At 52.7% G+C, this 23,519-nt stretch overlaps 2 protein-coding genes across 2 annotated transcripts; one reads left to right on the top strand and one right to left on the bottom strand.

The window, feature by feature from the left end:
• The first annotated feature begins 229 nt into the window (after positions 1-229).
• LOC117223707 (uncharacterized) lies at positions 230-5,374 on the top strand. Its single transcript, XM_033476135.2, has one exon. It carries the CDS (start codon positions 2,619-2,621, stop codon positions 3,714-3,716), a length of 1,098 nt encoding a protein of 365 aa, XP_033332026.2. The 5' UTR covers positions 230-2,618; the 3' UTR covers positions 3,717-5,374.
• Positions 4,760-18,995, bottom strand: LOC117222593 (uncharacterized). Its single transcript, XM_076521208.1, has 10 exons — positions 18,340-18,995; positions 14,320-15,938; positions 14,050-14,236; positions 10,500-10,672; positions 10,343-10,405; positions 10,122-10,249; positions 9,695-10,060; positions 8,538-8,881; positions 7,163-7,429; positions 4,760-6,597 (listed from the first exon to the last, which is right to left on the bottom strand). The coding sequence occupies exons 2-10, from the start codon at positions 15,928-15,930 to the stop codon at positions 6,155-6,157; spliced, it is 3,582 nt and encodes a 1,193-aa protein (XP_076377323.1). The 5' UTR covers positions 15,931-15,938; positions 18,340-18,995; the 3' UTR covers positions 4,760-6,154.
• Between the last annotated feature and the right edge of the window lie 4,524 nt (positions 18,996-23,519).

Genomic DNA, 23,519 nt, shown 5'->3' with positions numbered 1-23,519 from the left:
AGTCTGCCGTTACTTGGTCCGACAGAAGTAAGAAATCTCGGATTTTTATGCATACGTAACATTTCATCGATATCGGTTGACCTTATTACGAGTTAGAAACAATCGAAGATCGCGAGAACCGCTGTTTTTGCGGATTTTAACGAGGAAGAGAGAGAGATCATTTTTTAAATTAAATTTATTTATATACATACGGTTAAACAGCCATTTTTACGATAAAGAAGAAATACGTACGACATTAATGCTGACAGAGAATCAACGAATCAGCAGTTTAGGTAAACAGTTTGTGTAAAATTGAAATAAAATGTTTGCGTAAAGATTAACGTATCCAAGAAATCGTGAGCCACATTGTAGAACACTCGATGCAGAATACCATCATAAAAGTCTGAGCAAATCGGATGTATAGTTCCGGGGATTTCGTGACTACCAGGTTGAAAACTGTAGTTTCGAAAAAAACATGAAAGAAAGATGACTCGCCCATCTGATAAAGATGTACTGAACTTTGCCTTCAGTCGCTAAGTGTTCGATATGTCGCTTTGACGTAACATTCTGCACGCTTGAAACTCCAACAAAAAAAGAATCCACTTTTTCTAGCGTCCCCTTTGAATCCTTTTCTCTCAAGCATTCTTGACTCCTCCAAAACGAAACTCGTTGTCCACTGATCCAAAGTCCGAAGAAGAAATATCCGAAGCTCCGAAGTATTTGAGTTGACACCTCCCGGTGTGTTTTGCCATCTGCAGGTGCGCTAATCCTCGGAGAACGATGTTCCAGGTCCTAAACAAATCATCTAGCTCTCCGGTGCAAAGTCCAGCTTCGCGATCCGTTCTGGCTGCGGGACATCCTCCTGCTCGCGATGCATGAGAACTGGAGCACGGACTTTACATAATGCCCGACTTATGAATATTCTGCTCGCTGGCAGACCGTTTTTTCCCATCGGCACGACATCGTTCCGCGGCCGCGGAAAGTGCTGTGAGGAAGGCTTGGAACAACGCGAAGGTTCATCTATCCGCCGTTGTCCCTTTCACTGGGAACCGGCCGCGTGGGAGGCCGGTTCAGGATCTCGTAGCAATTTCAGCGCGAACTAGTCTTCGCGGTTCAGTCTCTTGCCGAGTGTCTCCCGCGGATAGTCTGTCCCCGTAAATTATCCGCCGGCGGCTCGATAAATCTCTCGAGCAATGTCCGTTTTATCCGCGGCGCTCCTGGAGCGTTGATCGCGAGAGGGCCGATCGATCGACGAGCGATTAAAAGCAGCGTACCGATCTCGCTTCGGACGCGGCGTCGCCGCGACAGACCGAGAAACTCGATAGGAGAGTAAAGTGAGACGTCTCGGCAGCCTTCGTGGAACTCGACAGTGCTAATCGCGCGGCTAACTCGTGACCCATCTGCGCGAGGAGGAGCATCGCGATCGGATTAACTGGAAGATTGATCGCGACCGATCGACCGGTTATTAAGGGAACCGCGGCTACCGGATCGGTGATTTCCCAAGAGATCGAGCGAAGGGGAGACAAGAAACCAGTGAAAACGGAGTCTGAGAAACGGCCGATCGATCGAGCGAGCGAGCGAGCGAGCTAGCGAGTAAACCAGCTAGCGTGCGCAGCGCCGGTGCACGCGCGTGCAGCGGCATAATTGAATCGCCGCGTAATCAACCGGCATTGCATAATATTCGCCGGCGAGGAAACCGAATGAAAAATAGCGACGCCGAGCCAGCCGGGTTGTTAAACCTCTGTTCCATGTTCCCGCAGATTGGATGCGCCGCGGATTTTCGTTCTCGTTCCATTGTTGTCGCGATTGCGCAACCGTCGCGCCAAGCCGCCAAGAAATCCGCGCGACGCGACCGCGAGGATTTCAATTAGCTCGCTGGCGGTTAGCATAATTGGCCGGCCGCTCTCGGCACCGCCAGCCCGGAAATTATTGGGGACCTCTCTTCAACTGGACGGCAGCGAGTCGGCATTATCGCGACCAGCGAAACCAGTCGCGATCCACCTTGTCGCGTGTCGATTCTGCTGTCGCGCCGCACGACGCCCATTTCCCTGGCCGAGTTCCATGCCGCCCGTTTTGTGCGTTCCGTTCACGGTCAAGTGCTCTTTGTTCCGAAGTCGACAGGAAGCGACCAACGATTTCCGCCGGTGGGAACCGACCGGCTTGAATATGCGCGTCTAGGACGCCGTGCGACGATGTCACCGCGTGGCAGGTGCTCAGGTACCTCAGGCGATCCCCTTTTGTCCCGACGGTTTCGGATAGTACGGTGTCGGTCGTGAACAATGTCGTGCGTGGAGCACAGACTGGCGCCGTGCTTTGGAACCCAGGTCTGAGAAGACGTCGAAGCAACTCCGAACCTAATCTCCTAGTCGCCGAGCAGCTTAGACAGATCGCTTAGACACGATCGCAAGACAAGTGCGTATGTACCGCCGACTATCTCCATTGGATCTGACAGTTTGTAATCGGCGAGCATCGGATCAAAGATCAGACCAAAGAAGATGAAGATCGCCGAGCTGGGAAAGGCGTCGCGTTTATGAACTGAGTCCTGAAAACATCGAAGCAACCTCGAACCCGGTCTCCTGGTTTCAAATCGAAATAATCGCAGAGGAACTTGGTTGGCCGCTAAAGGTCGTCAGGGAATAATGATGGAGAACGTGTACGTGATAAAGGTGAAGACGAAGCCGCCCATGTCCTCTTTGTACCCATCGGAGCGACGCTATTCAGCTTCGACCGTAGGGGGACTGTCCTTCGTTCACTTCGGCCTAGGCGCCCTTTCGTTGCTCTTGGGCAGCCTGGCCTTGTCTCTTCAAGGTCCCATCCTCTCAGCGGCCTGCCTGGTCCCGTTCGTGACAGGGGTCCTGGCTTGGCGACGGTGGTACATCGACAGGAACATCGCCATCTTCTTCTACGGCAGCCTGTTCTCGTTGATCGCGGCGGTCCTCTGCTTCGTCGCCACTGTCTTCGACATCGCAGCCGCGGCCGAGAGCACCGCGAGACCTCTGTGGTCCTTGGAGCAGATCCTGGAGCAACATCCGACCCGCGCCGAGATACATCTGAGGAACGAGACGCTGATCGACGAGATGAGGGAACAGGAGACGTTCAACGTCACGGACGCTTACGATCAGTTGGCGAATGTTACGCCCGGCATAGTGATAGATAACATGTCTAACATATCTGGGTACATCTTGAGAGCCTCGACCAGCGATCCGAGCGAAATGTCAGCCAACGGCACTGAAAGTCCTCCGACAACCGCGGCCAAGGAGAACGTGGAATCGCGGAATTTCACCGAGGAGTCATTGCTGTCTATAAAGAGCAGGGTGATGTCCTTCTGGAAGCAGAACTACCAGGATACTTCGCATGCTAGGATCCTGTTGACGGTGAACGTTTTGGTCGCGGCGTTGCTCGAGGCTTTCTGGTCGGCTCTCAGCGCCAGGATCGCGCTGAAGGGGATGATGAACCGGCTGCCGGAGTCCAGTTACCTCAACGACGGCACCGGACAGGCTAACTCGACGAGCACGGGAGGTCTGGGGAAGAGGAAACTACCGGCTCCGAGGCCGGACATCTTGGACCACGATCGGAGACTGTCGGAGAGCTTGCAGAATCTCAGCGCTCTTCACGGTTTGAGGAACCCGGGACCAAGGCTGCCTCTGCCAGAGTCTAGCAGGGAGTTCAGGGAGAGGGTGGAGAGGTTCCTGGCGAACCAGGCTGCGCACAGGGTCGTCGAGGGATCCTGTTCTTGAGCAGAAGCACGAAGACGTGAACGGAGATGACGGAACCGTTTATGAACGATGAACTGACATCGACTGTATCGATCTCACACCGTAGATTAGCAGCACCCTGAGACATTGTGCAACGAATTAGCAGACTCTCGTAGGAACTCCAGGTCCCTCTCGGTTCGCTCGGTTAATTAATCGCCGACCGAAACGCATTGTATGCGATTCGCGGGAGCGAATAGGATATCTCGCGGAGTCGGCCGCGCGATTGCGACACACATCGTCGCGGTCGATTCGGATACAGTTAAAGAACGGTTGTTACCCGCAACGAGTCTTGATTCGCGGTCTTCCGCGAGATCGCATCAATCGCGATCCCAGAAAATGGTTAATTGCGATTTATTCACCTCCGACGATGAGTTGCCGGAGCCGCGGCGTTAATTAAACTCTTCCGTCGGAATCGAATTAACTGTTGCGTCACGATCGCGGATTGAACTTGAAGTACGAAGGCACACGCATACACACATACACGCAAGCACGCTGATACAGGCGCACAGACACGCTACTTGGGAAACGTAGTCCCGTTTCTGTACAGTGGATCTAGATCTAGAGCCAGGCAGAACTTAGCTCACAATGGATTCGGCCTTTCGTACGCGCGCATATACCTCTACGTGTTGCGAAAGTTCAACGATCGTGCAGCCGCTTGCGAAATCCCATAATCTGATATTGGCCAACGCGCAGAGCGCGGGAGTTTACCGAGAAAACCGCTGACAATAGAGCTACACGTCTATAGATCCCGCATTCCTCGTTAAATGCTTACCTGGGCGTGTTTCTGCGACATATAACAGCGAGCACTGTCGCCGTCTATGCCCTCCGATTGGGTCGTCCAGATAATTCCATTCGGTCTCGTTGCGTCTCCGGCTTGCGACTGCGTTCTAATTTTTTCGGGGAGACAGCGCTGAGTAGAAGAACAGAACGGAACAAAGAGTGTGCGTGCGTGTGCGTGCTCCTCGAGTTTATTAGCCCGCGACGGAATCGCGTTGGAGTCAGTCGCGCGAACCTTTGACCGGCGGTTTCTTTACAAAACGAAGCTTTATTTCTCATAATGATCAGTTACATCGTTCGACTTGCTACGTAGATCGCTCTTAAGGTACACTTTATCGAGTAAACAACGTTAAACTACTCGGGCCTCCATCCACGCTCGGGTCCCGGCTAGAAAATATTCATCTGCCCCGCTGGTTACGCAACGAGCGGCCGACAACGACGACAAACGGTTCGACGATAGTCTAATCTGTCCCGCCAGATCGCGTAGATTCGATCGTTCGCTAGTACTTCTTGGTCCACCTGAATTTGTACACGGACTGTCCGTGGGTCCGCGCTAGTTCCTTAAAATAAAAACGGGGAATCGTAGAAACGGGAGTGTAGACGTGAAGGTCGGAGCTCCGCCGCGAATGTATCAGCCGCGCCGGTACGGTCCATCGATTGTTTCCGAAGGACCCAGCTGACCGACCGTTAAATGGCAGTGACCGACCGGCCAGTTAGCGGATTCGACGGGACGCGCCGGCGACACTGTAAATTCGAACGCGTAAATTGTGAGACGGCTGTTGCAACGATTAGCGGCTAAGTGCGAAATCGAGCTGACATCTAGCAAGGTATTGGCAAGAGTAAAGCACACGTTTGTACATGGACGTTTCTAACGAAAAGCCGGGGGAAAGGTCTTCACCGTTACGAAGCAGCGCGGCTTTCGGGAGCTTTCTCGCCGACGGGGCGGCCTTTCCTCCGGCGTTTCACCTATCGAGTTAATTACTCCTTCTCTCTCTCCCCCCTCCCTCTCTTCACGGCGAGTACGAATTCGCATCGGCGCACATCGATTAATGCTACAAACAACACGGGCGACATCGCTTAATTAACAAAAATACCTGGCTACGCAGGATTGCCCGCAAATTAGCCGACGAATCTGCGACGCGCAATTCCGCTTCAGACTTCTTGGCGACGCGATTGCTTCGGGGTCGCGACACCGTTCGCTCAAATCGGTTGCGCGGGCCACGGTCTGCTCCCGGAGCTCGGTAAATGGCCCCCGGGGGCGGCGCGTCGCGGCAAGTGGGCGTGGTTTAGCGCTCCGCGGGCCGACCGGAGCCCACGCCCCGCTTAGATCCTAACGATTAACGTTTACGCGTGTTTTAACGCTACAGCACGAGAAATCACATCGCTTGCGACTCTACGAGGGACACGGTGGTCCTCGTCTTCATCCTCCCTTGTAACGCAATAAAAGACTAAACGGGCACGGTTCTCCAGTGATTCTGTCTCGGAAATCAAAGGACGAGTTGTACTGAGTTCTGTTTCGTTTCGAAATTGTTCCGCGGCTCCTCCGTCGAGCATCAGAGATCCTGGGGCTAAACGGTCTCGGTTCTCGTGAATTCAGGACCCAGAAGTCTCTGACACTCGACGGACCTGCTCCCAGAAAGCGATTACACGTTCACCGGTCGAACATTGTCGTCGGACTGCTGCTGTTCGCCACTCTGCCAGCCAGAGTCCAACGTGGTCGAGTCGCTGAGGCAGCACTGGGGCGTCTCCTCCTCTTGGCTGCTTCTGTAATCCCTGTAGTCTCTGTCCCTGGCCCTGTCTGTCTCCTCCACCCTGAAGTAGCCCGAGGTAGCCGGCCCCTCCTGAAGCTGCTCGTCGTCCTTCGACGCGTAGTACGAGTATCGTCCTTGCTGGATCACCTCGTACTGCGCGTCGGGAGCTAAGAACGGTCCCCTGGCGGTCCTGGGCTCGTCGCTGTTGGCATAATTGTCGGACGGTATGTCGCCGCTGTCCGATGGCAGAGGAAGAGGCAGTCTGGACCGCTTGGACAGTTGCCGTTTGCCTAAACGAGCTGCTAGGTAGTCGACGCCTTCCGAGTGCTCGGCACCTAGAAGTTGGTGGATCGTTTTTTTTTATCGTGATAGCAGAATCGCAGATGATAAGGATAGCGCCTAGTTATGGTAAGGTTCTGCCGAAGGTGTAAGGGAAATTGAGAGTATCAGCCATTTTGGGAGGCCACACCAGTGTCGCTGTCTATAGCTAAATTAGTTATTTTATGATAACCTAAAATTTCGTATTTTGTAGTATATTCAGACATAGATTGGACTTTTAGGAAAGACGATGGACCACTCTAAAGCTGCTCGTCGCGATACTTAAGCGTCAAAACGATTACCAGCCGTACTCGGAACCCTTTCAACTTGCTTGAAACACGTACACGTATATGGGTCTCTTTTATGTGCGTGTAGTGTGACTATATTGGATTGCCTCACGGCCTCACGTCAATTCAAAGTTCAAGTGCAGTTTCTCAATTAAGAAACAGCTAGCAGTACTAGTATAGCCTATCAAGATGGCGAATAGTCTTGATTGGCGCTGTCTTTACGTCCCGTACGGCAGAACGCTACGGATTCTAGGCTCGGTGGAGGTATTTATGGACACTGAGCAGTTTTTTCTACCTTCCTTCTCCACGGCCAGGTCGTAGAAACTGCTCTCAGGGCCACAGCAAGAGCTCACATCGCCAAAGTATAGCTCGCTCTCAGACTGCTTGGGTCCTGGGTTCGCTTCCTGCTGAAAAGCACCGTTCTCCACTCCCTTCAAAGGCTTTCTGATCCTCCTGCTCTTCATGGTGCCCTCGTTGACACCCTCGGGATCGGTGCTGTTCGATATCTCCTCGGCATTCTCGTAATTGTCCGAAGGACGCTTCGCTGGTCTAGGTCTGTGATCTGGAAGCCCAGATTTCATTTTATTTTATTTATTTACCAGCCAATGCTCATTATTTCATAAAACAAAATAAATCGAAACGAAACAAGCACAGTAACGGTGAGTACATGGCAATAAAAATGTAGATAAAAAAAAACGATCTACATAATTTATCTAACACAATTATATCTATATAATTATATGTAACGATAAAAGAATAATTCTGACAGATATTAAGTAAATGGCAGGAATAGTTGAGGGGATAAGCAATCTATACACTCGTGATCTAAATACGTCGATATTAATAGCGAAGGAGTCCAATTTTAGTGCTATAATTATTGGAAAAGTGTACAGGTACGACAGAAGGGATCGTTATCTTGGACGCCGGTAAAGTAGACCTATAGAGGAGAGGAAGTTTTGCTATTTTGGAAGGAGTCAGTGAAATCAATGCATGAGTGGATTATTCACTATTCCGTGCCAATGGGCGGAACTGGGATATTTTTAGCAACAGTAATCAGAACATTTACAAAAAATCGATCTACACTCGCATCCCAATCTATCCGGAAATCCATCCTACTAGTCTCAGTAACTGGTCCAAAATTTTGCTATGGGCCTAGGTGGACCAGTTACTGAGACTAGTGGAATTGGTTTTCTGGATTTTTCCGATTTGTCCCGAAAATGAATTCCACTAGTCTCAGTAACTGGTCCCCCTAGGTCGATAGCAAAATTTTGGACCAGTTACTGAGACTAGTAGGATGGATTTCCGGATAGATTGGGATGCGAGTGTAGATCGATTTTTTGTAAATGTTATACATATGTTACAAGATTACTGTGTACAGCATACGCTGTATATACAGTAATGTCTCCCTAATTGACGCTCAGATTGTCCACTAATTTGAATAATTTGGGAAGAGGAGGTACGATTATTCCATTTATAACTATAAAAATAAACCGCAAGGCTCGAACAATCGTATCTCCTCTTCCCAAATTGTCCATTTTTGTGCGCAATCTGGGCGTCGATTAGAGAGACATTAGTAGTTCAAAACTTATGTTCGTGCTCTGAAGTAGAAGAAGACCATTTTAATGAACCCGATCTGCCAAGGCTGCTCAGACATTCGAGAGTCCCCTCACCTTCATTATTCTCGAAGTTCTCTATCCGTTTAGCGATCCTGGGCCTCTGCTCGGCCACTTGGGGTCGCCTGGCGGGACTGTTGGGGTCGCTGTACGGCGGCGGCGGGCCCCACAGTGGCACGGGTGTCTCCAGGACGCTGTAGGAAGCGGTGCTGGGTGTGTAGGGCCCGTTCTGAGTGTTCAGAACGGAGTAGGGCCCGCTCGGCTGCGAGTTCAGCACGCTGTAGGGCCCGTTCGCGTTCTCTGCACTCGCCTCCGTCTGCCTCGCCTGAGTGTGAAAGCCGTAATTGGAGTCCGGGCTCGGCGCTGGTCCCCTGGACCTCGACCAGGGCAGTCGCCATCTTCTGCAAGATTAGAGACGGTGCTGCATTTCTGCCGGTAAAAAACGCCGCGGCGGAATTTGATGCGCGGCGGGACGGGGACCGACGTTTTTCCCAACGGGTAAGAATTCGCAGCCGCGACGAGGTTTCTCGGAGATCGTATCGTTCCGCGTATCGAACCGCGGGCCGGAATCGCGGTTTTTATCGTCGATCTCGATGGAAACGCGAACACGCCGCCTCGTCCGTCATAATTTATTCGCCGGGAGCCGTCTCTCCGTTTCGCTCCCTTAAAAGTCGTCGGCGGAATGCGACTTAATTGATGCCATACATTAACGGATTACCGGAATACAATGCGCCGCGGCGGCGGTGCCGGACGGCTTGTTTACGGGTTTGTTGTACCCCGTGTAGGATCGTGACGCTCGTGAATGAAATCTATTGAATATGGATCGTATTCTGCTCGCGAACCAGCACGTGAACATCTGAATTGCATCAATAACCGCTCAATGAAGCGCACCGCGATGCAGAAGCACTGAAATTGCTCCGACGACGACGACGACGACGATGCAGCGTAATCGCGGTCGTTACGCAATCGACCACGCGTTTCCTGGGAAGAACTTTGTCGTTATTCCTGGAGTCGATGCGACTTTAACGATGCGACCTCTCTCAATTCCGTGGAGCCGGTCGTTTGACCTCCGGCAAGGCGTCGGTACCGACTTTGGACGCGGGTGATCGGAAAACCCATCGATCTTCGAGGTTCCAATCGCCAAGCCGAAGTTCGCGGTTGCTTCGCCGCCAGGAACAGCGACGATTCGTGTCGATCATGCGAACGAACCGTACCTGGAGGGTGCCAGGTCTGGATTAGGCGTGTACAGGTTTCCCGGAGTCTGGGCCCACCAAGGACTCGCGCCGCCGCAATCGTTGCAGCACCCGCAGGATCCTGTCGGCGGTCCCACGGTGCCTCCCTGGCCGTAGAGCGATCTGCATCGGAGCTCCAACTGCTCCCAGTACATCTTCTTCTTCTCGTGACTGAGCAACTGGTAGACCAGCATGCAGGAGAATATGCAGGCGAGGATTCCGGCGACCGAGACTCCGAACAGGGCTCTGAGGCAAGCGTGGAGTGCTCCGTGGACGGCCTCGCAGTGCGGCGTGCCCTCGAAGAGCACGCCGGGGTCTCCTTCCGGGGCTCCGTAACACGTGCACGACCTGGCGTGGTAACGATAACAATTGAGTCCGGGCCATTACAGAGTTAACAGTTTGCTCGTACCTTGCTTTGACAGTGTACACGCATTTCCGTAGACCTTGGAGCCGCGACATGTGGATGACGGTGGTGGTGACGGTAACCAGGACGCAAACCAAGGCGCACACCACGCCGACGGAGCCGCAAACTTTCATCTAACGAATAGGAAGAAAAAAAACGTGGCAACGTTAGCACGGCGGTGTGTCGCGGGGACATGTTCGGATGATAGGATTGCGTGTTCTACCCACCAGGAGCCCGTATCTGTGCTTCCGCCTCGCGAGCAGCATGGTGAACAGCCCCATTAAAATTAACTGCAACCGCGCATTGAATGTAAATGATTATTTGCTACATAGTTCGGGAACGATTTCGAACAGCCGTTAATCTATCCGGATCTATGGTTCTCACCATTATGCCAGGAATGTAAGACGGTACAGTCTCAAAGAGTGCTAGGCTGGCCGTGTGGGCTGAAAGGACCGCGTGCACCGCCAAAAAGAGACTGCCAACCGCGGCGCTCAGCCCACCGCACAGACAACAAAGGACCACGTACTTCTTGCAGCAGCCGCCCTCGCCGGTGTGGCCTGTAAAATTAAAATCGCTCTGAAACCGGCTGATAGCAAGCCAACGATAAACCGAGCCTATCCCTCCCAGTTAGTTCTAGCTCGAGGAATCTAAGGCGAAGAATATTTCCCGTCGATCGAAAGACGGCGGCCGCCGAGTTCCGCGGCGCAATCTCCCGTCGAATCTTCGCCGCTATCGCCTCGGAGGATCCCCCGAGAAACACGAAATAGCTCGAAAACGGAACCCTTTGTGCGCCGCTATATCGACCCTTTTCAGAAATCGTCCCGCACGACTTATTCCGAAGCGGAGCACCTTCGCTCCCGGGATAATGATTGTCCTCGCGTGAGAACCAACAACGAGCCCGCGATCCGACCACAGACCGAGACGTGCCCGCGATCCGAGTTTCTTCGAATCTTCTCGCCCCTGATTACCCTGAACGATCCCTCCGACTAGATCCCCGAATCGTGAGCAAAAGACTAGGAAGATCGTTCCCGAAATTGCCGGCTTCGGCCGACGAAAGGAGGAGCCTTCTGCATTTTTCGGTAATTATCCCGGATATGGAGAGTCCTCTGGTCTGTCTTTGGGGATGGTTTCGGCGTGGTTTCGGTTCAGAAGCAGAGAATTCTTCGGCCGACGAACAGAACCGCCGCCGCCGCCGCGGGGATCGAAATTGTCATTATTCGCGTTAAGCATCGGACAAGTGGCGACTTTTTAGTGGCAGAGAGGCGCTCCATTCTATCGCCGGCCGGGCTCGACTTTTGTTGTCAAAGTTCGCGATTCAGCCGACCACGCTGTATTGGAAATTCCGCCAATGAATGTCGAACGATAGAAGCCGCCGGTGCTGCGTTGCTTCAAAGACAATGGCGGATTCTCTATCTCTCTCCGCGAAGAGACACTCGAGAGACAGAGGGGGACAGAACTTTTTAATCAGGTTTCCCATTACTAAGAGAAGGGTACCCCGGCCTTTCTGTCGAAGAACGAGCGGTAGGATCACCTTCGGTAATTAAAAATCTAATTATTTTTTCCGTCTAGCGACGGAGTCAGCGTTGCGTTACACGCGGCTGAATTGAAATGTGAAATAATTCTCTCCGGGAGAGAACGCTCGAGGATCATCGACCCCGCGGACGCGTTCAATTTCTGTCGTCGACTTCTGAATGAAAATTCCAGGACAATGGGGCCCCGCGCTCGGCTAAGCCTGCTCTAACTTTTTGACAGTCTCCGCGCCATTGTCGCCGCCGGAAAATAGAACCCCAGGTCCGGGACACAAACCCGGGGCTTTCCTGAAGAAAAACTGGCCTCCTTTGCCGTCACTTTGTCGACGAAGAGGCTCCCAAGACCTGGGGATCCCCTCCTTTCAATTAGAAGATTCTTTTCTCCGAGATACGCAACCTCGCTTCTATCGCGGTCCCCTTTGAGATCGCCCGAGAAAACCGTGCGAAGACCTGCAGCTATTCGTGAATACCTGACGCAGCTCGGGACCATGCGACTGCACCTGAGAGCTACCTGCGTCGCACGGTGCGGTCACCGTTCGGGAAAAGCGAGGCATTTACGTTCGACTCGGTGCAATGTATCCGAAAGAATGCCACGGGTTTTCCGATCCCACGGATAAAGCGACTTCCATTCAGGCAATCTCGTGGCCTCGATCTTTTACAGCTGGAAAATCGGAATAGAATCGTCAAGACTCTATCGAACCGCCATCCAGTTACGGTATCGAGCAGGCTTTTATTAAGGAACTCGTCGATACCTATTTTTACGGCAACCTTTCCTCGTCCACGTGACCTTCCACGACGCCGCGACGTATTTTTTCACGGGCAAAAATAGAACCGGCTACGGAATACGTCGGTCGCGGAGGTTTTTCATGGCTGTTGCTCCCGCGTAACCGGAGCGAACCGACGACAAATACGAAATGCTACTCCGGACGATTAATTATCAAGATCGAGCCGATCCATTAAGCCTTACCCGAGCCTGCTAATAGCGGATTATACGGGCTCGGATTGGGACGGGGTTGGAGGGCCGATTGATAAATTAACAAGAAGGGTTAATCGGCGTACCGCAGGGGTGAGGGTAGTGCGATCTCGGGAAGTGCGCGTGGTTCGCCGGATGCGGCAAGTGGGAATGAGCGTGTGCCGCCATTGTGAACGGATAGCCCTGGTTATCCATCTCCATTTCCGTGCCGAGCCGGCATCGCACTATCTGCAGCACCGGGTACCCGTCCATCTTCCTCGGGATGTCCTCAGGATCCGAACGGGACGCCTCTCGCCGCCAAACTTTCTCGTCCTCTTCTCGGCCTAGCACGTGGCCAATGTTTATCCGCCCGGAAAGCGAACGCGACAACTCCGCGGTCTTATCACTGAGTCCGTTTCGATCGCGAGACGTGAGATAAACCGACGACGACGAGGACGACGAGGACGAGGACGACGACGGACACGCATCGACGTCTTCGACGCTTATGGTCTACGTTTGCGCACCGCGTGTCATCGCGAAGGGGATCACTTGCCAAGGTCAACTCTCCCGAACGCACTGTCCCGTCGATCGATTCCGCACTGCGATCTATAATTCTCTCCTCGGCCGGAACGGCTGCTGGGGCCTCGACGATTCTAGAGCCACGTTTAGGGCGACGTCGTCTCCTCGTGCGATCACGGTCTTCCCTCCGCCACCGCGCAGCTTAGATCACCGCGGACGAATGCGACAACAAATCCGGGTTGCTGCACGAGATCAACGTTGACCCGCACGTTGGGGTGTCCCACAGGTGGTGGTGGTGGTGGCGATTACGGGGGCGAACGCCAGGCTCCGGGATTTCTTTGAAAGGACCTCCGGGTCCGCGTTCCTCCCACGTCCATTCACTCGAATCGATGCCGCCGACCGTAAACGTGTTGCAGCCTGTTGTCCGATTCGTGGTATTCTTCGACACGATGCTCGCTTTGGCTCCTGGCTCTCTCTCGGTTGCTGCGAACACCGACTGGTCGATATCCCGTCACGATCCCAGCGACCCGGCGCGGTCGAGGGTGGAAAGTCCGCCGGGGGTTGCGAACGGAATCGGTCAGCAGCGCTTTTCGCGCGTCGATAACCCGCCAATGATAACGCCGTGGCAGAGCCTTCGTCTGACAGACGATAACTGCAGCGACCGTGAGATCGTCTTCGGGGTGGATCGCGAACGGGGGAGCTAGGGTCTGTCTTTGGGGTCGTAGGAAGATGCGGCGAGAAACGAGGGAAGCTTTGGAAATTAGTTCGGCACTGATTGAGTCGAAGACGAGGTCGATGACGAGCTCTAAAGATCGGTCCGTGGACCCCGACGAGATGTTCTGCTACCTCTAGAGGAAACTACCCCTCCCTTTCGACGCGTTGCAATCCGACGATTGTGTTAAATAGACGCTCGAAATTGTATTCGGATACTCACATTGATTGGCAGACGTTGTTTCGTACCGCCTGGTCGGCCTAGGGGGTGGCCTAGGCGGCAATGCTGGCGGTTGATGCGTTCTCGACGCCACTTCAACGCTGGCGTCGCTCTCACCCTCCTGCCCCCTCTTGTTCCCCGCGGTCTGCATCACGTGGCATTGACACTTGCTCTTCGAAGGAGCCGACACCTGAACGAATGACATTCTTACACATGCTGTCCGCGTATCGTAGCGTCCCCGAGATTCGATCGAGACTTGGATCGGAAATGTACCTGAATCGAGTCGACCCCGATGAGCGAGGAGTTTTTGGTATCATTGTTTTGCGAGTGCTGATGCCCGTGACTATGAATGTGCCCATGATGGTGGCTATGGTGCTCGAGGCTGGACGGTGCCCGGTCCCTCTGCCTGGAGTCGGGGTGGCCCGGGTGCAGCGCGTGCACTTGCTGCAGGTGATGATGATGGTCGTGAACGTGGTCGAGCCGGCTGTGCGTCCTCGTGTTCGCGTTCGACGACGAGGACTCGCAGGAAATCCCGGAGCTGACATGATGATGGTTCACGCTGGAGTGTCCGGTCAAGCTGCCGGACGAGCTGCCGCGATGATGACCGGCCAGGGGTGTGGTCGACAGGCTGCTGTTGGCGTTCACCGCGTGCCGATGGACCGCCGGTGAACCGCCGTGATTCAGCATGCTCGAATTCGACGAGGCGCCGCTCATGGCGCTGGACGTCCCGTGATGATCGCCGGCGAACCCCGGGTTCGAAGGGTAATGACTGCTCAGCGCCGCGGCGCTGGCCAGACGATGATGACTTGTCGGCGATGCTCTGTGAGCCATGCCGGATGACGCGTTCGGATGATGATGCGAGTTAGGGTTGCCGACGGCTGCCTGGCTCATCGGATTCGGGCCGGGTCCGCTCAGCGGCCCGGGATTTCCGTGGACGTGGCCGGCGAGGCTGGGCGCCAGGTTCCCGTGATGATGGCCCGTCATTCCTTGCGGTCCGTGCGGATGATGCACGGTGGCCGGCCCGTGGTGATGGCCGATGTTCGTGGTCTTCGCGTTCCCGTGGTGATGATGGGTGTGCTGCCGCTGGTGCTGCTGAAATCCCATCAGCCCCTCGGCCCCGTCCAAATTCCCGCCGCTCCGGAAGTTGTCCGAGCCGTGTTTGTGGACGTGCGCGTGACCGTCCCCGTGGAAATGCCCGTGGACGTTGCGATCCGCCGAGGCCGGCTCGTGATGGTGCTGATAAGGATTCAAGACCTGCTGAATATTCTTCAGCTTATCTTTGCCCGGCGCGGCCTGCTTTGGCGATAACCCGGCCGCATGATCCTCCAACTGCTTGTCCAGATCTTTCGCGGACGCTTCCAGCAAGCCAGCGCTCGCCTCCAACAAAGGGCTAGGGCTCGAAGTTAGGCTGTGTTGGTTATCCTGCAGGCCGCTGCCGGATTCCTGAACTCGCCTCGCGGCCTCGAACGCCAAGTTTCGAGAGAGATCCAAGTTTCTCGGGCTGCACGAGAGCCCGTGCTGCTGCTGTTGGCCGTGCCTCGACAAAATCGCCGCCCCCTGGCTCTCGATCGACCGCGGATTCGGCGACAGGCCCGACTGATGATCCATGATATCGACGGCCCTGCTGTTCTCCAAATTGATCTGTTGGCTTTCCTGATGGGACAGCGGACTTTCCAGTCTCCTTATCGGCTCGAAAGCGCTCTGGAGTGCCTCCAGACCCCTAGGGAGTTCTTGACTGTTCGAAATTCTTGTGCTACCCACGCCCCTCTCCGCCCTGTCCCGTTGCGCTCTCATCGAGTCCATGCTGCTCATCGCCGAGCATTGGCAAGAGTGTTGCGGACTTTCCGGAACGTCCAGGTCGGTGGTCAATTGCGGCTGGGACATCTTTCTACCTGAAAGCCACCGAAACGGCGAACAATTACATACTGCCGAGAAACGACGACGATTAGGCGCGCGCGAAACGTGCGAGCGACGACGACCGGCTTTCTTCCATTTCCGATAAGTACGGTTCATTTCGCGCGGCTATTTATCGCGCGGATATCGAAGTCCGTCCGCGGCGTTCGTCGGCGCGTATGCGCGATCACGATCGATCATCGTAGAGTAGAGGATCCGCGCGGAGAGTCGGTCGCCCGTTGCATTTCTCACATCTCGTCGAGAGGCGATTTATTCGCCGTCTAGCCGCCGCCGCGGCTCCTTCGGCTTGATGAATCGTTTCGGATTACAAAACAGCGGGAGACAGCGTGTAAGCACCGTGTACACGTGAAAAATAAACGCGATAATTTCGTCCCCGGAAACGTTCCTGCCTGCCTGCCTGCCTCGCAATCCGTGCGGCAAACCTGGGACACGTGGGAAATAAAAGCGAGGACTTCGACGGCGCGCCGCGTTAAAACGGTCCTCTCGAAGTCCTTCGATTCGGCGGACAATTTGTCTCCCGTTGCGTGGGCGTGGCCTGCGCGGGGTAGGCGAGGCCTTTTAGCTCCGAGAACTTGAACGGAGCCGGATCGCGATATCGGGTCTAGCCGGTATTAATGGAACGCGATCGAATGGATCGTCGCGCGCGGCCCCGCGGTTAACGAACAAACGAAAATCCCCTCTCTCCCCCTCCCCCCAATTACTCCGAAGACACGCGGATGCGCCGGGTGCGGCGTCGGGTATCGCATCCGTTCTGGACGCGGAAGCACGTCGAAGTTCGACGGCCTATTAGCGCCTTCCGTCGTTAAAACTTTCGAATGGCTGCCGAAGAACTTATATAAATATCGTCGGCGGGCATTAGGCGTTTCTCCTTTTGAAATTCCCGAGGAGCCGAGGCCGGTCTACTATGGTCCGGGCCATTGTAGTTATTTAAAAGAATCCCCGCCCTCTAACTTGCGGGCCGCATCTCGGGGGCTTGTTAAGAAATTCTTACGAGTCTGGATAATAAGCAACGGCCGGAAAGCATCGTTACGTATCTTTCGGACGCTGGCGATCGGATCTCCTCGCCGGCGAGCCTCTCTCGATCCCGCGCGCGCAAACTTTTCGCCGGATGAAACGCGAGAGGAAGTCGGAGCCGACGGCGATCGGATTCGACGCGACGCGGCGGACGGGGAACACGGACACCGTTACGTTATCGTGTCGTTTTTATTAGCCGTTAGAAGGGCTCCAGGCCTATTCGCGGCTGCTTTAAAGGAGAGGGATCTGCTTAGCGTAATGGCCCGTTCGCGTTTCACCTGCGAAATCGATCGGCAGCGACGGCTACCTTAAAGCCACGGGTCTAGTTACCGCAAACCAGTCCGAAGTAGTCCCCGCGAGTACGGTCCGATGACTCTCCCCGTCCATTCGCATTCTTCGTATCTCGTTATGCGAGTGCAAAGCCACCGAAGGCCATGGTCAAGTTCGATGCCGACGGCGTTGCACGGACGCGACTCACTTTTTCTGTCGTTCGACGATCTTACTCCTTCTCAGTTTCTCTCTCTCTCTCTCTCTCTCTTTCTCTCTCTTTTTCTCTCTGTCTAACTCTATCTCTCTCTCTCTCTCTCTTCCTCCCGTCTTTCGTCTGTTCAGGATCGGAGGAAAGAATGGGAATACTCCGCGGCACGTGGATTTAATTTCGTTCACGCAGAACCGAGCCCGTAGAGCGGTCCTCGCCGCCCCCACCCCGGTGCTCGGTTCCAGACGGTTCTCGTCGGGATGCCTGACCGGTAAAAAAGATTCTCGCGTGGTTTACGCGTGACCGTGAAACTGATGTAACCGAGGAGGGTAACCACCTGGTTGGTGCGGCCCGAGCACCCGGAGAGGAGTCATCCTCGCGAATGATCGATCCCGGCGAACCGGACACCCGGGGATACGGCGAACGGAGAAAGCTGCGCGCGTAGATTAACGCGAACGCGACACGGCTGGGTTTCTATCGGACGGTTGGGAGCTGTTAATTCCTAGTTCTCAGATAAGCTATCTTGGCCGAGCTTCCTCCGGATACCGGTTCTCGTCACGGATAAATGGAGCGGTGCGTGTCAACAGGTTCGGGCGCGAGCTGCTCTAGAAATTCCACGGCTGTCGATCGACCCCGAGCATCCTGGCCGTCGAAGCTATATCACCGTGATCGCGGCCAGGCTTCCGCGCTACACACCGTGAGAAAAGAACGATTTTCGCAGCGCCGCGGCGCGCACAGCTCCGCACAGCTCCGCACCGCTCCGCACCGCTCCGCACCGCTCCGCACCGCTCCGCACCGGCGGAGCTTTCTTGCGGGCACGTCCCGTCCGCGGGTCTATCCTAGGCCGCGGATATCAGCCGTTAAGAGAGCACAAGATAGCGGCTCACCTGCACGATCGAATATTCAAGCGGTCCCGTCTGCTCTCCCGGGTCCTCTCAATCACTGTCTCCCGTTGACGCTTCTTCCGCATGCCCGACGATCTCAGCGCGGATCTGAACACGAGGCTGTGGTCTATTTTCGCCGCGGGCTCCCTGTTCCTTGGTCTTCCCACTGGGATACCGGGACACGCCGCTAAGCGTGCGCATTTTCGAAACGTCGGGTCCGGTGCGGCCACGCGTGCCGCCAAAAAAGACGACCGCACGCGCACACCGCGCACACGATCACCGCCGAGCACACATACGCGACGAACGAACCCGAAACGACTCGCGCACTGGGGAAAATCCGTTCCTTCCTTTTTTCCCGGGCCAGATCGCACGCACGTATCACCTCGTTAATCCGATTCCATCGGGGCCTGGCGGAGTATCGCACGGTCCCACGGGCCTGCGGAGAGAGCGGACCCCGAAGAAAGGAAGCGACCGCGGTCGGGAGAGGATAGCGGCGCAGCGCAATATCGTGAGAGACTGAGTCCGGTGCCTTCCACCTTCACTGGCAGCCGTTCTGCCTTGGAATGTGCCTTTGCCCCCTCGAGCCCCTCTTCGCTCCACCGTACCGCTCACCGGGCCCAGGTGAGGGGCCCTCAGGGCCCCGACTCGAACGCCGCCACTCCCCACGCGTCCCTGCCCCAAGATCCTAGCCAGCCTCGTACCCAGACACCGTCGATTCGGTCCTGGGACCGCGAATGTCAGGCCCACCCACTCGAGTGAGCTACGACCCGACCAACTGCATAGTCATACTGCATCGCGTGGCCCCTCGGACGATCGTTGCCGCGGATTGCTCCAATTGCTCTTCCAAGAAACGAAGTCTCCGCACTGTTTGTACCTACGCGAAATTCCAATTCTCGATTACGGGCATTGGAATTGGAAGTGGCGCCCTTTAACCAGTTCCCGACCTCTTTCAAAAGTGTTTACGCGAGACGTGTCGCAAGATGCAAGTCACGACGAGTATACCAGCTAACATAGACAATATGTACAGCTTTTTTTCAGAGTACAGTAAATTCTCCCTAATCGACGCTCAGATTGTGCACAAAAGTGTAGAATATGAGAAGAGGAGATCCGATTATTCGAGCATTGCGACTCCTTTTTATGCTTGCTAACGATCGGTAATTGCAAAAACGTGCTCGCGAGGCTCGAATAATCGTATCTTCTCTTCCGAAATTGTCCATTTTTGTGAACAATTGGAACGTCAATTAGAGAGAATTTACTGTACTTATTTATACTTTCTTATTCGTTCGTTTTGCTTCGTCTCGGACTCCGGATCTGTTCGGAACGCCTTCAAATTTACGAATATGTACCTTAATTTTCAGTAAAACTGCAATTTAATGGACACTCGTGGAAACAATATAACCAATTTTGTTTCTACACGGTATTTGTTTGCACGGTTTTAATTTAAGAACGACCAGGAAAATAAATGCAATTTCCTGTTCACATTCCGTCGATCAATTCGTTTCCGTAATTTTCTAAATATATATTTAAGGCGGTACTATTTCTTTGTGTATGTTCACATTCCGTCGATCAATTCGTTTCCGTAATTTTCTAAATATATATTTAAGGCGGCACTATTTCTTTGTGTATGCACGCGGCGTGATTTTCTGCACGGTTTCTCCTGGAACAGTCTCTGCCCTGTAAACACAGAATCGGTCGTATATCCGTGGAAAACGGTTAACTGTTTAAAGGGCCGTAACGAAATCTCTTCAGTCGTTGCCGAGATTTATGACGTTTCCGGGGCCACGAACGAAAAATCGAGACCGAGGGACGACTTTCGCGGGCCAGGTATTTCCCGAGGACCCGGACAAAGGTTCACGGACGACGCAGGCCTAGGCGGTACAACCGAGGCGGGTACTCCAGGCTCGTGGTTAGCTCGGTTCATAACCGTTTAGAGCGTAGGGGTATAATTTTCAGGGAGGAAACAGCGACGCGATTCCAGCGTGCTCGAGGGCTTTCTGTTCTATTAGCGCGATTGTTTCGAGCGTGTAATGGCGGATAACCACCGCGGGCCTGATTACCCTTAAATTTAGTTACAAAAATTCCTCGCCGGTTGCGTGACGGCGAGCGCGGGTGCCCTCTTATCGAGCGAGCTTCCATGGGAATTTTAGCGGTCTCTTACCGATCGATCGTTGGTTCCCAAGAACGTTCGGCCGAACGCGGCGAATAATTAGCTCCTCGTGGAAAATTAGGATTGTAGCCGCGGAGGCTCCTGGGAGTTCCTAAGTCATCCCTCTCGGTCGAATTTGGCCGGACTTCGCGAGAGGAGTACTTCGGGGGTGGCCTTCGTTGACCAAAGGGAAAGAGGGGACGGTGGCTCGAGGACCGCCGGAAAAGGCTACGGTCGCTGCAGCGTCCCCGTGGACAAACAAGAGGACCTAAGGGTGATTCCCCGATGGTTAATCGGAAGGGTCCGAGTCCCGTTTCAAAATATTTGCTAATGCGGAGGACCGTGAAGAAAACGGAAGGTCAGTTTCGGTGACAATGTAAGAAAGGCACCATTCACGGAAACAACTTGGAAGCCCAAGGTTCCGTAGGCTCATCTATGCGAACAATAGCGATCTCCGAATCGAACGTGGACAATGGTTGTTGTAGATGCGTAGCGATCCGTGCAGACGATATTCTCGCGGCAATGTTTTCCTCGTTTCTTCTTCTTTTTCTATTTCCTTTTTGTGTGGATCGATAACGAAATATTTTGTCGCGGCGAGTTCGTGCAGGTTTATATAAATATCGCGGTAGAAATTGATAGGCGCGTTTGGCCATTACAAGAAGCATTCCGGGCGAACGAGAGTGCAATTACCGGACATCGAGGAGAAAAGTGCCGCGAATATAATTTATTCCGCGAGATATTCTTTGATTGCAATATGGTCCGTGCTCTTTATTCGCATTCTTACGGTGCTCCCGTAGAAAGAAAGAACTCTTCGGGCACAATGGACAGCGTAATTAACGGTCAAAAGTTTTTAGCTTCATTAATTACGCGAACACTTCAAACGATGCCATTATCATTCCGAGAATGCTGCAAGGAAAACGGTTCCCTGTGCATAATGTAGTTTCGTTTCTCCACGGCATCGAGGGCCATTTTTCTGAATCAATTCGGGGCAAAAATAAGAAATACGAGTGCCTTAATTGTGACGGTGTCCTAATTATATTAGAAAAAAAGCTCCGGCGACCCGGCTAAATAATTGTCGTTCGCTCTCGGCGCTCGTTCTATCCCGGGCGGAGATTGTTATTAACAAAATGCCGGGAACGGAAACTATTTGGCAACGTGGCGTAACGTTGCGCAAACCCGACGAGACGCGCGGTCTCCGTCGCTTTTCAATGAAATTTGCTAATTAGCGATATCTTTTTCTCCACAGAAAAATGCAACCACGCAGACTTGTTGAAGTAGCTTGACAATTGGACAAATATTAATAAACATTTCACGGTAACCGGATCGATGATTCGCAGTGGGTAACCGAGACGCGGGACCTGTTTCACCAGGCGGCGTTAAGATGGCGGCACAATAGTCTGCCGACCGTGCCAGCATTGAACTTGTTAATTTCTCATTAAAAATCATAATAACGAACGGGAATATTTTTAAATTGTCCCGTCCATAATTGCATATATTAATTAATATCCCTCAAAGATCGAAATTCATCGTAAACAAAACGACCCCGGAAAGTAATTAATTTTCGGTTACCCCAAAAATGACCCGACGGGTTCCCCAAATTGCGGAAAATTGCAAGCATTTCACCTGGTTGTAATCGGAATTTTATTTACATTATTCGACGGCAGCATCCGCTTGTATTTTGCCGAGCCCGCGTCGAATTTCTACCTTTTTCGATGATGATTCGGGACGAGGCGACCCAGGCCGCGGCTTGTATATATTCTTAGAGTACACTCGCCGGGAGCATGTCTTTGATGACGTTTTTTCCCTCTCGTTAGGTTCGACGATATCGTTGGCTACCAGCTAGCATACCTCAGTCCCCTTTTCTCTTTAGGACAGATACGTGTAACACGTGTGTTCGGCACGGGCGCACTCGCCTCCATTTCGTAGATTATGTTTCGATCGGCCACCGAATATTTTAAGAGACAGTTTGATGGAGACCTACAATCTTAATCGACCTATTTTTCCTAACTTACACCCCGGTGCCTCGGTGACGTTGATTCCTCGCTCACCATCTTGTCCCTCTCGATAGTGCCGGCCCGAACTACCCTTCGTGGAGCAGCCGCCGTCATCTTCCCTCGGTAAGCTTCGCATCAATCATCTTTCCATTCAATAATCAACTGTTTCAAATCCTTCAACAATGTACAGAGAAACAAAGCGACCGAGGATTTATTATCTGGGATTAAAACGGTCTCGAAAATAAGTGGTTGCGAACTGTGTCGGTTCTCGAAACAGTCCCGAAGAATTTTGTAACTAAATTGACTGCATCAAATTCAAGAAAGTGGAGACGTTGAAAACATTTTATGATACTATTGTAATCCCTAATCAAATAAACTTGTTAACCCCTTGCTCTATAACCAGTCAGACTTATGACGAAGATTTTATATATAATCTACAAAATATAAATGTTGTTCATTCTATCCGAAAATCGAAAGAAAATTTGATTCTCCTGTTATCGAAATCTAGGAATGTATTCAGACGTACATGAAGCAAAAATTGTATCATTCTATCAGGGAAATTGTTAGGGACGAAGGGGGTTAAAGGGGTTAGAATGACTAAAAAAGGAATAAATGTTTCTTAAGCTCCTACATCTTGCAGTCAGTGTACATAATTTTTATTTTACATAGAGAACCACAGTTTACGTATTATATCGACGGTTTTGGGTTTTAGTTATAGCTTTATTGTATGTCATAAATGTGCATTGTATTCCCTTTAGGTGTTAAAAGTCTAAATACGTACATACACATAATAATCATATAATACATACATATAATAACATATAATGATATACATATAGTACATACAATAACCTTAACATATATTTAAGTCGAAAATATTTGCGATACGATCGCATCTCTGCAATACGCTATATTACTGTATTTTATCACTTTAAACGTCATATTACGTTTAGAATGTACAAGTTTTTGGAATGCAAGTGCATACTAACAAAAACGAATTGTATCAATATTCCATGTTCGCCAGAAGGAATTTTTTAATTGTC

This window comes from Megalopta genalis, chromosome 4, assembly GCF_051020955.1.
Source record: "Megalopta genalis isolate 19385.01 chromosome 4, iyMegGena1_principal, whole genome shotgun sequence".
Taxonomy (NCBI): domain Eukaryota; kingdom Metazoa; phylum Arthropoda; class Insecta; order Hymenoptera; family Halictidae; genus Megalopta; species Megalopta genalis.
The sequence above is the reverse complement of the archived record's forward strand: the minus strand, read 5'-3'. Positions and strand labels throughout refer to the sequence as shown.

Excerpts from the sequence above, each read along its gene's own strand:
- LOC117223707 (XM_033476135.2), top strand. The coding sequence starts at position 2,619 with ATGATGGAGAACGTGTACGTGATAAAGGTGAAGACGAAGCCGCCCATG.
- LOC117222593 (XM_076521208.1), bottom strand. The coding sequence starts at position 15,930 with ATGTCCCAGCCGCAATTGACCACCGACCTGGACGTTCCGGAAAGTCCG. Across the intron at positions 10,673-14,049 it reads AACAACGTCTGCCAATCAAT|GCCACACCGGCGAGGGCGGC; the intron begins GTGAGTATCCGA and ends TTAATTTTACAG. Across the intron at positions 8,882-9,694 it reads CCAGACCTGGCACCCTCCAG|AAGATGGCGACTGCCCTGGT; the intron begins GTACGGTTCGTT and ends CTAATCTTGCAG.